Source organism: Myiozetetes cayanensis, unplaced genomic scaffold (assembly GCF_022539395.1).
Source record: "Myiozetetes cayanensis isolate MyiCay16 unplaced genomic scaffold, myiCay2020 scf2-11, whole genome shotgun sequence".
Lineage (NCBI taxonomy): Eukaryota > Metazoa > Chordata > Aves > Passeriformes > Tyrannidae > Myiozetetes > Myiozetetes cayanensis.
Genome location: NW_026087411.1, coordinates 23257501 through 23270160, shown reverse-complemented (window position 1 = coordinate 23270160; position 12660 = coordinate 23257501). Strand labels below are relative to the sequence as shown.

The 12660-nt window shown below is 43.7% G+C and overlaps 2 protein-coding genes across 3 annotated transcripts in view; one reads left to right on the top strand and one right to left on the bottom strand.

Annotated features, from left to right (window-relative positions):
• The window catches only part of BICRAL (BICRA like chromatin remodeling complex associated protein), a 70233-nt gene that overhangs the window by 39198 nt on the left and 18375 nt on the right, over positions 1–12660 (bottom strand). Inside the window, exon 1 of one of the 2 annotated variants that reach the window (XM_050316741.1) lies at positions 5321–5336. The exons of the other annotated variant lie outside the window; for it this stretch is intronic. The gene's annotated coding sequence lies outside the window, so the exon portion shown is untranslated. Of the gene's footprint in view, positions 1–5320; positions 5337–12660 lie in introns of those variants that run through there. 2 annotated transcript variants of the gene reach the window in all.
• TBCC (tubulin folding cofactor C) lies at positions 5372–8022 on the top strand. Its single transcript, XM_050316743.1, has one exon. The coding sequence runs from the start codon at positions 5499–5501 to the stop codon at positions 6522–6524; it is 1026 nt and encodes a 341-aa protein (XP_050172700.1). The 5' UTR covers positions 5372–5498; the 3' UTR covers positions 6525–8022.

The window sequence follows — 12660 nt, the reverse complement described above, 5'->3', positions numbered from 1 at the left end:
CCAGTAAAAATTATCTAAACATTGAAATGTTCAACTTGATACCATGCCTTATGAACACAAAACAGTACTTAAGGGGTATCTTAAGGGATGATTGTTTAGGATGTAGGTAGTAAGAGGAGGTAACAAAGAATGAACCTCAGAACAAGAGATGTACACCAACACCAGAAGACAGACAGGTTTCTGTGACTGAAGATTGGGTGAAGGCCAACAGGGCTGTTCTGTGATGAATCTAGAGAACAGATTTTGGAGAACTGTGCTTCTTTGAAATGGGGATCTGACATATGGAAAACAATTAAGTAAAATGAAAGAAAATATGGTGACTGGAGCTCCCACTGAAACAAATGGCAATTCAAAATTATTACTGGAACAGATCAAGAATAACTATATCATGCTCGAGGTTATTAAATAAAGTCTCATATTCTTCAGCTTAGAATACCTTAAAAAGGAGATTTAAGCTTTAAAGATTAATAGTTCTCACTTCCAAGTTAGAATAATCTTAACATATTCAGCCACTAAAATGTATCAGGAAAAAAAATGCCTCTAGAGACAGATTTTTACCAGGAGAAATAATCTTCCACAACTAACACCACCAACATTTTTAGAAGAATTTGAACTAAAAACAGTGGCAGAAATTGGGAGAACCTTCTATGATACTCATAGTTACTTTGGCTAGCATAGATGAATGGGAAAAAAACAGGTAAGGATCCTGAAATACAAAAAATTATGCTAATGAATAGATGGGCATAAGGTTGGTTGGTTAGTGGGGGTTTTTTTTAGTAAAACTAGTAGTTATTAAAAACAGCACCCAGGCAATGAAACTAACAAAGAACCATTCCTGATACAACTGAGGTGTTGTAGATGATGAAAAGAAAAATTAATAATCAAATAAATAATAACAGAAGGAACCTAAGCAAAAAAGGGATACCTAAAACATGATATGGGGCATTAGAGAGATACAGAAACATAGTGGAAGAGCCAAAAAGCATTTGTGTTCATGCAAACATGCTAAACTATACCTGTATAAGGACAAGACAAAATGGAGGAACAGAAGAGACGTTATGAATAAAGCACCACCTAAGTCACAGCTTAGTTTTAGTTGGACGTTTCTGAGTCCCTACAGTGAAACCAACCGTCTGAAGTTTGGATATGAATGGATGTTGGTGTAACGTCAGTCTTCATATTATCACTAGAAAGTGTATCAATATGAGTGGAATTTATACTCAGATTTAGACTGCAGAACAAATGCTAATAATAGGAGGAGGGATCCCTCATTCAAAATGATAGCTGACAGACTTTTTCATAAGATGAATAAATGGTAAAAGAATACAAGCTTAATTTTATCCAAAGAACTAATAGCAAAACTTGAATACAATTACTTGAAGTTAATTCTACTTAAATTATTCAGAAAAAGAAATTAAATATGTTTGCAATTAAGATTCAGAATTTCAAAATGGAAAATTTTGCTATGCTGTTGAACCTAGGTGGTCCATTGAACTGCCTACTCCAATAATCTTAGTTTTTTGAAATCCGTTAAAAAGAAATAATTGGTAAAGCATTTAAGTGTAAAGGAAGGCACTGAAAAAAATTCCTTAGAAACTCTGTAACTAATAGAATTGCCTCAAAAGGAGAGTCCATAAAACAGCATCTATAACTCATATACTAGGTCTTCAGAATTTAACTACAGTCAATTAGCAAGTTAGGATTCTAAATAGCAGTCAGCAGCTAGGCCTGGACCAAACCTAAATGATTTTTGTGTTTAGCATTATTTGGGCCTTGCTTTGTTAATCTGGAAGTGCCTCTTGTCATAAAATATTATGCTTTGAAGTCTGTCTCTGGTTTTGAAGGATAACTCATTTTTGTGTAAATTACTGTTTCTCTGCCTTTGGCATTGGAAATACCAGGTTCTCAAAAGGGACCAGCTCAGACTAGTTTCAAAACAAGTGCACCTTGACTGGTTGGTATATAATTGGTATCTTAAGCATTCCCAAGGATTACATTTCAAAGCTTTTGCATTACTCACAGCAATTAAGTTGCACCAACTAATTTTTATAGGTTTAGCTCTAACTCTCTAGTTAGTGATTTTGAAACACGTGTATTTTACATTGTCTTGCCTTTCCATATGGTCAAATATATAAAGCACAACATTTTAGTGCAAATAAAAGCTTTTTAAAAAATAATCAGTATGCCAAACGTAATGTTGAAGGAAATTATTTTTTTTTCCAAAAGAACAGAGATACAGTGACTAAACATTCACTTTTAATGAAGCCCCATTCCATCGTGAAAAATGTGAAGCCCAGTATCTTAAATGAATCATAATATGGCTTACATCTTTAATGCCTGATCACAGTGCCAGAGAAGTTCAAAGAGCCCTTACTAAAACCATCAGTAGAATATCGTGGTTGTGCAAGCCACTGAAGTATCTACTTTGTAGCCAGAAGTAATTACATTACCCCGCTAATCTCTTCTGCAGAAACTCCATCTAACAGACAGAGATCGCATCTATCAGATAAGAGCTCCATGCAAGGCACAGAGCCTGCTGCTTTTCTTGAAAACACACCTAAAAGACAAAATAGCATTTTCTCTGTGTGTGACGCTGCAATACACATCCATTACACACTTCGGAATAAGAATTGTCCGTGCTGGGAATACATACAGATGATAAGGAATAACTCTACTGACTTCCTCTGCTTGAGAGAGTGCAAATCTACATCTCGAGATCACGCCACAACTACGGGATTCTGGACTTTTACAAGCTCAGGAACCTCAGGAGTAAGAATCCATTAGTATGAGGCCAGACACCCGGTTGCCTTTGCGGATCTTGCTTTTACTCCCCACTCTTCTTAAAATAATGATGGAACAAGACACGATCTTGAACCTTCACCTGAACTACACAATGTATCTCGCTTGAAAAGGCCATGAGTTAATGCTGTTGAGCTATATTAAATCAGTACGAAATATTTCAGGTAGATAGCAGTCAAGAGGAATAACCATGGTACACAGATTTAAACGTGGAAGCACACATCATGGAGCTTGTGTTTTGGAGTTTCACAGCGCTAAATCAAAGTAAGCGAGTGCAACCTGCAACTTCACATAAAACAAATGACACTCTACAGTCCAAAGAGTGACTACTATCTACTTACAAACCAGAGAGGAACAAGAGCAGATTCAAGAGGGGACAAAAATAGGGAAAAAAATATAACACAGAGAATTTTGTACCTTACTTTTATCTAATACCCTCAAACAGCCAAACTGCTTGTTGCAGCTTACGCAAATGAGTCCAAGCCTGAGCTAAAAGGCTTACATTTTATTCATGTGGTTATTGTTTGGGAAAGCATAAATCTTCTGTTCCCTACGGCTTTTAATGGAGCACACTATGCAGCCTGAAAACACAAAAGCTACTGCTAGCAAAGTCAGGAAGAAAACTGAGTCTTTCTATGACCACAAAAAATATATAGAGATATATACATGCCAATATCAATTATACCAAAACCTCAAACTCTAAGTGTGGAAAGTAATTTTGGAAAATCAAGATGAAGCATTTGGAAGAATGTTACTGCTCCCTTCTTAATTTTTCATTATGGTCATATGTTTCACCTTCTGATGTCTGGGGGTTTTTTTGCTTTTAGCAAAAAAAAAAAATTTGCGTGCATTAGCAAGGTGAAAAGATTACAGTCTCTCCCAGAAGCTCCTGTTCACAAGGGTATCTGGTCCCCATTAATCCTCCAGTCACCTCTAACAAGACCAATTCAGAATGCCTAGCTTTTCTAAGTGCCCAAGTAAAATAAGAAGTTATTATACTACAGCATAAAATACTTAACATTTATTTTGTGCAGTGTACACCAGTGTTTGCTTGCAATCTTCCTGTATATGAAGTTGTTGTCTTACCCACTGCAGTTCATCCACTGGGTCACATTTGTGTAACAATCCCTTGCAATCTCCTTACTTTATATTTTAACAATGTTAAGGAAACAATATTCTCTATTTTAGGGCAAGCCCTTCAAGCACTGAAAGGATTAAAGGCATTTCATTGCCTTTCTTCGGTCATCCTAACTTGGCTGATACTATCACATACAAGGGTCAGGTACTGCATATATTTTCACAATATTGTGTCTAACCACATTTCTTGGGAAACAGAAAATGGCTACTTTCAGCCTAAGGCCACCTTCAAATGCTAACCTCAAAGGGCATAATAACCTATACTTCCAAGCAAAAACATTAAGCAAAAAACTCATGCTATTACCAAACAGAGGATAACTGTGAAATTCAGGTTATCTACTTTAGGCTTACCACCTTTTGTTTTAATGGATAGTTTTAGGTCCTATGTTAAATTTGTCATAAGTAACTTTGAAATGACCAGGGAAGGGGGATGATATTTGTGGAAACGGACGGGAATTAGATTTGTTTTCATATGTTGAAAAAAAGAGTGTTTTGTGTTAACATTCTTTGCAAAAATTAACGTTCCAGTAAATAGGAGTTCTCAACTGAACACGGCAGAATAATGGTCACTGTTTTTACTTTCTAGCCAGGTGCACTTCATTTCTGATTCCTGCTGCAAATTTACTTAAAACACATCTACCAATTAAAAAAGACACTCAAAGTTTTCCTTCCTGAGTTTCCATATAGGCCTCTGTGGATTGCTCACACAGTCCTCCCACGGGAGCACAGTATTCCCCAGGCACTTGCTCCCACGTTCCCCCTCAAGAACTGAACTCTGTTGTGGAACAAAACACTCCAGAAATCAAACAAGCCGCTAAGAAGGAAACGATGCACCCGGCAGCACCTTTGCAGTTACCTGTAAGGATTAGCAGCCTTTTCCACAACCCCTTCCCCGCGGGAGAGGGGGAGAACAGGGAAGGTCTATTAACACACCGCGCTTACGCAACCCCCGAAGGCGCTGGCCCTGTGAAGCCGCCCAGGGACCCCGCCCGGGCAGGGCCGGGACTGCCCGACACCTCCAGGGCACAGGGGCGGCTCGGAGCAGCCCCCGCTCCCCTCGGGGCGGCACTTGGAGCGCTGAGCCGGGCCTCTCCGCCTCCCCCCCGTCCCCGCTCCGAGCCGCCCCTTCCCGCACCCCCCGCCCGCGGGAGCCCCCAGCCCGGGGCCGGACCCGCTCCCCACCGCGGGCGCGGCCTGAGAGCGGGGCGGGGGGAAGGAGGCGGCCGGAGGAGGGGGGGGTGGTGAAGGCAGCAGAAGGGCGGGAAGAAGCAGGCAGCTACGCGCGCGCACGGCGGGGAGCGGGGCGGGGGCTTATTTATGTCCCGGGCGCTAATTTGGGAAGCGGGATAACACGCGGCGCGAGGCACCTGCCACCAACACTCACCCCATCCCGCGGAGAGGCGGCGGCCCCTTTAAGACCGGGGGAGGCCCCTCCCCCGGCCCTCCCTCCCTCTCCCGCCGCGAGCCCCGCAGCCCGCCAATCGTCGGCGGCGACGCAGCCGGGGCTGCCGGCAGCCAATCGGCGCGTGGCTTAGTGACCGCTGGGGAGGCGAGCGGGCAAGATGGCGGCGCCGGGCGAGGCGGCGGGAGCGGGGGCTGTGCCGCAGCCCGAGGGGGCCGCGGGCGCCGCCGCCGCCGTGGTGCTGCCCGAGCGGCTGCAGCGGCGGGAAGCGGAGCGGCAGCAGGGCGTGGAGCGGCAGCGGCAGAAGAAGGAGGCGCAGGTGGTGAAGGAGGAGCAGAGCGAGTTCTTCTTGGCCGCGTTCGCCCGGGAGCGCGAGGCCGTGGAGGCGCTGCTGGCGGCGGGGGCGCTGGAAGAGGCGGCCGCCCGCCTGCAGGCGCTGCAGAAGCTGCTGACGGGCAGCGTGCGGTTCCTGGCGTCCTACGAGGTGCGGCAGGGGCAGGAGGCCGTGGCGAGGCTGCAGGGGGACTTGGCGGCGCGGCGGCAGCAGCTGCAGCCCAAGAAGAAATTCGCCTTCCGCGCCCTTAAGAAAGAAGCGGCCCCGGGCAGCGCCCCGCGCCCCGCCGAGCCCGTCCCGCCGGCCCCCGCCGCGCCCGGGCCCGGCCTGGCCGAGGGGGAGTCGGGCGGGGAGCCGCTGTGCGGGTTCAGCGGCGCTGAGGACGCGGAGCTGGAGCTCGGCCCCGCGGAGCTGCGGCAGCGGGACGTGCTGCTGTCCGAGCTGCGCGGCTGCCGAGTGCGGCTCCGCGGCAACCCCAACACGCTGCGGGTCCGCGACTGCCGCGGCTGCACCGTGCTCTGCGGGCCCGTGTCCACCTCCGTGATGGTGGACGGCTGCCGCGACTGCCTGCTGGCGCTGGCCTGCCAGCAGCTCCGCACACACCGCACCCGCGACTGCCGCTTCTACGTGCAGGTGACCAGCCGCGCCGTCATCGAGGGCTGCTCAGAGGTCTCCTTCGCCCCCTACTACTGGAGCTACCCGGGTATCGAGGGCGATTTCGAGTCGTCCGGTCTGGACAGAGACAGTAACAACTGGAACCTGGTGGATGACTTTGACTGGCTGGCGACTGACAAGCCTTCGCCCAACTGGAGCCTGATCCCCGAGCAGGAAAGAATCACTTGCTGGGACTGACTGCGGAGGCATCTCTGTGCTGTGCGAGAGATCCTGGTGTAAACGCATTGATTCACAAACCGTGGGACTTAATCCCCGATATGCCATTAAATGATTCCGTTTGGTATTTAAGTTGTGAATTACAGTGTATGACTGAATTTTTTTAGTTGAAGAATACCGGTCAAAGAGAGTTTACTGTTGTTACACAAGCTGCTGCTATAATCTTTATGTATCATTATGGGATTTGCCAACTCCTGCAGTACCTCATTGCTGAGTTTTTCTTAATTAAGGTGGGGCAAGGGCCGCTGATACACAAACAACAGTGAGCCTCTATTGGAGCTGTAGTGCTGCTTTCATTCTACCAGGCAGAATCTGAATTGGCTGCAAGTAGTGCAAGCTGCCCTAGAATGGAAAGATCTAATAACCAGATTTTTCATATTTTTGTTGTTCTCAAGTTATAGACAGCTGTTCACTATGGCTTGTGGGGAGTGAAAGCGAATAATTCCACGAGGTAATGGGAACAAAAGGTTAATTTAAAGGAGGAGTACAGTGTAGCAGACTGAGATGAATCCTAGACTGGGATATAATGATGAGCCAGTTTCTCTTGATGTGTTTTAAGTCTAAGTTGTCTTCAGGCTTTTATTTCAAATGAGATGAGCCAAAAGAAAAAAAAAAAAGCATTCTAATAAACATGTAATGCTCTCCTAATATATTAATGATTGAAATCAACAAATCTGTAGAGTAAGTACTATATAAGTACTATACCTTCACAATCTGAAAATGTTATGTGAGATGATGCTTCCTATGTAAAAAGCTTGAAATGGATAAAATGAGTCTTTGAGCATGCTTTCAGGGTCATTTACAGCAAGTGCAGATTAACATCACAGAATTTACGTAAACTGCTCCTCTGCAGTCTGAAACTAAAGGGCAGAGATGTTCAGGTTGTTCCATCTGTCTACCAGACAAAAGGCTTTGTGTGCTGTGATCCTAATTTGCGGCACTCCGCTACTACCTAAGTGCAGTGGTGACAGGGAATCACTAAAGTACAGGTGCTATATTCCAGTTCCAAAATTGCATGTTATCTTGCTCAAAGTGCGCAGTAACTTAAGTCCTATTTCTTCCCTCCTGCTAAATAATATTAAAAAGGTAGCACAGCATTGTAGAATACAGTGTCTTTACAGTGCCCTGCTAGTGGTGGTGAAGTGGCTACTCTCCATACATAAAGCGTACACGGCAGGTCTATGTCTCTAAAACCCCTCCTTAACTTGTGACATTTTGCAAGAGATAATGGTTTATCTTGCCTTAGAATCTGTATAAAGCTTTATCTTAAAACTGCAAAATATTTTTGCTGCTCTGCCATCATACATGTGCCTCTAACAGACAGTAAATGCTAGCTGAACCATCGAAAACTGCATTGCTGCCATGAGAAGCATCTGAAAGTTCACTTAGGTAATTGACAGGTTTTGAGCAGAAAAACCTTTTATCTAAGTTGTTTTCAGGATATTTAATTTAAAAGGGGAGGGGGGGAGGGTTTTTTTTATATTCTTTACAACTTTGTTTTGTTTACTTCTGTTAATATATACTTTTTGAATTGAATTTTGCATTTCAAATATATTTGTTTTGAATTATGTAAAGTTGTCCCTTTACTAATGATTCTTTGCACTGACAACATCATAAACTGATGTAAAGAATACACCCTTAGTCTTGCTTTAATGTACATAATTAATTTTCTTTGTTAAAGGGATACAATCAGTTGAGGCTCTCAAGGAACTTGGTTTTGACACGTCCATCCTAGTACAGAACCTGATTTAGTATTCCATCATTCTTCACCACAGATCCTGGTAGTGACAGATCAATCCCTTTATTATAGCATCTTCTGGTCTTGGGATTGCAAATTGGTTAGCCTGTGAGAACTACAGTAACACTTTTGTTCTGCTGCCCAAAGCTATAAATATTCATGCTTGCTAACTGTGGGGATGGACACTGACAGATCTGGAATTGGAGAGATCCTGCCAGGCTGATAACAGGGGTGTACTGAGGCTTCTCCGTGCGCTTCACACGGGCATGTAAGTGCAGTTCTGTATTAGCTGTTGGTCCGTAGCGTGTGGTGTTACCTGAATAAACAGAGCACGAATCAAGACAAGGAAGTTTAGGCTTCAATTTCTCTCTGAAATGGCTTGCTTGGCGACATTTTTCAGAAGTCAAGTTATTAGCGTCCCAGTTCACAACGTTTTCTTCCCTCCCAGTACTTCACTTCTGTCAAACCAAAATTAGTAGGTAGTACTCGTCAGGAACTTGACTCCAGACTGTTTCAGACAATTACTTTCTCTTAAAGATTTATCATTACCTTTGTAATACAAAACAGTTAACTGACTCTTGGTCTCAAGCACAGCAGGAAACAAATTCAATCTGAGAACAGCAAGACTGAAAATTTTTGGTCAGGCAAATACCTAATGTGTTCTAGATATGTACCCCCTGCTGGAGTCCAGGCATTTCCCTCTGTCTGCCCCTGCATTGTCTGAATACCAAGAACAAAACCAGAGTTATTTGCCTTCTCTCTTTAGCCAGCCCTCTGTCATTTAAATAGATTCTGGTGGGACTTGGACTCCAGCCAAATTGCTGTGTGAAAAGTCAGGTATAATATACATACATAACACAATTTCTTACACACTTTTATATATTATATTTTTGAGGGCTTGGATTTTTTTTTTTTTCCAAGTTTCTTACTTGAGAAATAGCTGTATGTAGAGAAGGATCAAATCTTAGTTGCCTTACCTGGAATTGCTTCAGTTTTCACTAAACAGCCAGTTTTATCACATACAAGGAAAGATAGGAATACCAAGAAAAAGAATCTCTGCAACTTGCAGAATTTCAGAGTTTCCATTCACATCATGACCTGATTTACCTGACTGACTTGGGGATCCACCTGTTATTCTGAGATGTTTTCCAATAGTAATAACAATCATGAGCCTTTTATAAGCTTTCAATTTTCAGTATATTTCTTTCCTGTTTCTGCAACTACAAACTGATTTCTAACTCCTACTCTTTCAGCAGTGAAAACTACAGCCCAGGCATCACAGTCATTCAAATAAATACTCAAAATGAACGTCTCAGGGATCAGAGAAAAGCTGTGTTTTCTGAACATGTTACACACCACATGGATATTGAAGGCTGAAGTGCTGGGAACTATCCAGACCAAAGCCACACTAAAAGCTCCACAGTGTGCCCCAATGAAGTTTAGGAGCCACAGGGTCCAGCAAGCCAAATCACTCCTCCCAGGGTTTACAACAGTCCCAGCAGTGAATTGACCAACGTGCCTCTGTTTCCAGCCTCGGAACCTGCAGTCACCTCACATGCCACACAAATAGGAACCTACCAAGTTACCTATGAGGAGGGGAAAAAAAAAGTCATAAATCAGACTTTTTTTCCTCCACCTGGTAATCATACAGTGTGGTACAGTGATTTTATCACATTTTTCCCAGCAGTGTCCCTGTACACACCACACTGTTACAAATGAAAGCAAAACTATAAGCTAGGTTGCATGAGAACACCTCTCAACACAACAGCTTCCCATCATAGGTAAAACCAGGTATAGCTGTTCTTGCAGTGAAACCTCACCACTCCTAAGGAAAGAAAAGGGGGAAAAAAAGCCTCAGAAAGGTACACCTTTTTATTATCACAGAGCAGTGTGAAAGAAAGATTGGGCCAGGAAATTATTTAATCAGCTAAGGGTACATCCATAGTTTAAGCATATATGTATTTTATATCTCATGTTCCTGAAGATGGAAAGATTAAGATTGGCCCAGGACTGGGCAACAGACTGTTTAACAAATATGAGATTAAATTGTCTGCATTAAAATAAACCTTTTCCTCTCTCTTCACTGATAAATTTGTGGTTTATATTTAGGTTAGCAGGCATAGCTTTTTGGAAAGGTATCAATATTGTATTGTTATACAGAGACAATTTTTAACAATATTTTGAATCCAAACACATTCATGGTGAGATCAATAATAATTTAAATAACTTATTCTACCCTCTTTTTTTCCTCCAAAATGGGATATGAATTATGCATTTGAGTTTAATAGGCAACCGCTGAGGAGACCATTAACTCAAACACTCTTACAGCAATTAGCTTTTATCTGCTATGGATCGGTTTCAGTATTTTCTGTTTGAAGTAGAAAGCGTCAGTAAGTGCCAAATTAAAGGCGAACCACAGCCAAGATGAATTTCTGTAAGAAAAGCAGATGCAAGGCAAAAGCAGTTTTCTTTTTTATAAACTGCCCAAACCTCTTTTCCGTGATCCCCTGTAACCTTCCTATGTTTTAAGTTGGTTGTTCTACCAGAGACAGCCCTCGGCTGATCGGTTTGTGCTGAAACTTGCACTTGGGTTTATCCCGTGACTGGGATAGCAGGGAAGCATTAACTCCCAATTTAAAAAGTGTTAACTTCATCTTTTGAACAAAGTGTCAGAGTATTGCACATGATTTACTGCCACCAAATCCCCTTTAAAACTTCCAAGCACGGTGAGTTAACTTGATGGGTGGGGTAGTTTTTGCCACTCCAAGCCTCCAGCTGGTATTGGACTATTGAAATTACTTAAATAAACAGCACTTACCCTCATCTGTGTTGTTTTAGTTGTGCTGATTGCTCTGTGATGACTTTAAAGGTACCGCCCGAAGTCTTAAAGACTTGGGTGTTCCTTCCTAAACATCAGGTGAATTACTGATCATCTCCCAGATAACAATAACTAACTATTTAGGACTGATTTATTAGGACTCCCCCCATTACCTTTGTTTAAAGAGAAGAGTAAAGGGAAGAGGGAAGAGTGAGCCCTGAAGCATATGCTGCATGTTCTATTTAAATATTTTTATTCCTGAATTAATAGGAAACACCACAGTTGTACAATGAGGTGACTTTGCTGCATCATACGTATCATGGATATCTGAATGTTAAATCATTAAGGTAGGGACTGTCACCTGTGCTCCTGAATACCAAAATACCCATATCCAGAGCAGCACCAGGCTTACATTAGCTGTGGACAGGTTTACTACTTTTTGTCCTACAGGACATATTTCACTGTATATTCTCATGATCTACAGACCCGATAGAAAATTCGGGAGAGGTGTTATTTCAACACTGTGGCTTAATGCACAAAACCATTTAATAGGCTCTCTCAAGAAACAGCACTTCTCATCCACTTCACAGCAAGCAGAGAGAATAGCCTCAATGGATAATCACTTTCCTCCTTTCCCTTACACACTCACCACTCACCGGCAAGGGCAGGGGCAACGTGAACAAAGAGGCTTGCTTTAGAAAAATCCCAGTTACCACCTGCTCTGCAGGTCTTTGCAATAGCATGAGGATGGGCCAGGAAAGGTCCACCACAAAAACCTTCTATCAGCACAGGAAAAAGTAGCAGCTTCCTAGCTTTTGTCCTTGTTGAAAGGACCTGGAGCATTCCAGGATCTCAAGTGGTAACTGAGCAGCATCCGTAGTACCACACAGCAGCAGGCATCAAAAAACTATTCTTCAGTACTTGGGTTTTTTAATTATTACTATTATTTTTCACACTTGCCTTCCTCTTGGGCATGTCCCCTTCCCCTGTTTCTTCTTGAAGGCTGGTGGCCATACTGCTGGCAGCCACTAGAGGATGCCCCCAGGGTATTTGGTGGTGGCAGCAGCAGGTCTGTTTGACAGGCTGGAGAAAAACCTTACAGTCCTTCTTGGGCTGCTCCTTTCTCCCTGCGGCGTTAGCACCCATGTCCTCACACATCTGCAGGTTAATTTTCCATTGTTGGAGGTTGCCTGAGGTTAATTTTGCTTTGTAGAGGCAGGAGGTGAGCCAGCCGCAGGATTTTCCCAGTAGCTCCGAACCTCTGCTGGGGCAAGGGGGGAGTGAGAAAATTCCTCAAGCAATGGGAGAGTGAAAGCCCAGCATCTCTGCTTGTCAGAAACAGCTGTGTGTTACGAGGAGGAAGGCCCCTGCCAAAGAAGACGATTGCACCTATCCTTTTCTGCCCACTGCAGCGTGAAAGTGGAGCCAGGCTTCAAGTCCCTCGGCAGACCCCAAGGACCCCTGAGGTGTCTCCCTTGGACTGGCTAGACACAAGGTCCCAAGGGTGCCTCTCCAACTGCTGAGTTGAACTCCTCCCTGGG